At 65.1% G+C, this 1,529-nt stretch overlaps 1 protein-coding gene across 1 annotated transcript in view; it reads left to right on the plus strand.

The window, feature by feature from the left end:
- The first annotated feature begins 6 nt into the window (after positions 1–6).
- Positions 7–1,529, plus strand: part of Jph3 (junctophilin 3) — a 56,995-nt gene continuing 55,472 nt past the window's right edge. The window contains 1 exon segment of the mRNA XM_010627504.2: positions 7–464. Coding sequence (XP_010625806.1) covers positions 83–464 — 382 coding nt within the window. The 5' untranslated portion in view covers positions 7–82.

A 1,529-nucleotide genomic window follows, 5' to 3' on the forward strand; every position in this document is an offset into this window, starting at 1 on the left:
TCGCCGGCCCAGCACGACTCCGGCCCCGCGGGCGCCGCGTCCTTTTTCGCCGCCTGCGGGATTCGCCGACCGCGGTACATGCATGTCCACTGGGGGCAGGTTTAATTTCGACGATGGAGGGTCGTACTGCGGAGGCTGGGAGGACGGCAAGGCGCACGGCCATGGCGTCTGCACCGGCCCCAAGGGCCAAGGCGAATACACCGGCTCGTGGAGCCACGGCTTCGAGGTGCTGGGCGTCTACACCTGGCCGAGCGGCAACACGTATCAAGGCACCTGGGCGCAGGGCAAGCGCCACGGCATCGGCCTGGAGAGCAAGGGGAAGTGGGTGTACAAGGGCGAGTGGACACACGGATTCAAGGGGCGCTACGGGGTGCGGGAGTGCACGGGCAACGGGGCCAAGTACGAAGGCACCTGGAGCAACGGACTGCAGGACGGCTACGGCACGGAGACCTACTCGGATGGAGGTGGGTGCCGCGGAGGAGGCCCTCGCCCTCGCCCCTGTTTATCTCGGGAAGTTGAGCCTCTCCTGTGGGGCCGCGGGCGTCTGGGTTCTCCTGGGTGCCGCGGAGGCCTCGGCGGGCCCTGGCCACAGGTTGCCCGCGGCCTGGTGGGAGTCGGGACTCTGGGCAAAAAAAAAAGCAGGCCAGAGACCTGCCTGAAAGGCCAGCTTGGGCCCTGGTCGCCTCTGGCAAACACCACAGGCGCAGGGGGCGGGAGAGGGGCCCTCAGCGGTGTTGCCCACCCTGGTGTCGCCCGGGGTCAGGCCCCAGCTCCAGTTCTTGTTTTCCTGCGGTGCCCAGGGCCTTGCTGAGTCCTGACCGCCAGGCCAATGGAAAAGGAGCACCTGGGAGTGCTAGAGGCGGGGGTGCCAACGCAGCCACACAGAAAGGCAGTAAACTTCTGGGTGGTTGGACACCGCGCTGCTCTGCAAGCAGGCTGCTGGCGGGAGGGAGGGAGGGCCGGAGGGAAGGAGGGACGGAGGGAAGGAGGGAGGCCCATCTGTTAGCCAGAGCCCGGGAATCTCGCCTTTCAGTGGCTGAATCATTTCACCATTGGCTGAGGGAATCGCTCTGCGCCTTCGTTCCAGGATGCCGCCACCCTTGGGGCTAAGCTGGTGCTGGAAGCCAGGGAGCTGCCTGTAAGATGGTTTCTGGGCAGGGAGCCTTGGCTGGCTTTGGAGCTCCCCTTCCAGTTTCCATTCCTGGGCACACCGGGGCGCAGGCAGAGACCCCAGTCACCCTGCGCCTCCCCCAGGCAGCGCACTCCGGAGCCACCTCTGGGTCTCCCTCCGGCGGCTTATTTTTCAGGCATGGATGCCTGGGAGGGGAGTGAGACCCAGCAATGACTTGTGCTTCTGCTGGGAACAAACCCCTGAGCACAGTGTGCCCTCTTGGCCTGCCGGCTGCCTGCAGAAGGCTCAAGCATCTGCTCCCTGGCCACATCCAGGAGCCCAGGGCTGGCAAGTAGTTATTATTTTGGCTTATGCAACTGGAAGACAGGTTCGGTATTACCCGAGGAGGAGGAGGAGG

The sequence above is a fragment of the Fukomys damarensis genome, unplaced genomic scaffold, assembly GCF_012274545.1.
Source record: "Fukomys damarensis isolate Sample0158 unplaced genomic scaffold, DMR_v1.0_HiC HiC_scaffold_32, whole genome shotgun sequence".
NCBI lineage: Eukaryota > Metazoa > Chordata > Mammalia > Rodentia > Bathyergidae > Fukomys > Fukomys damarensis.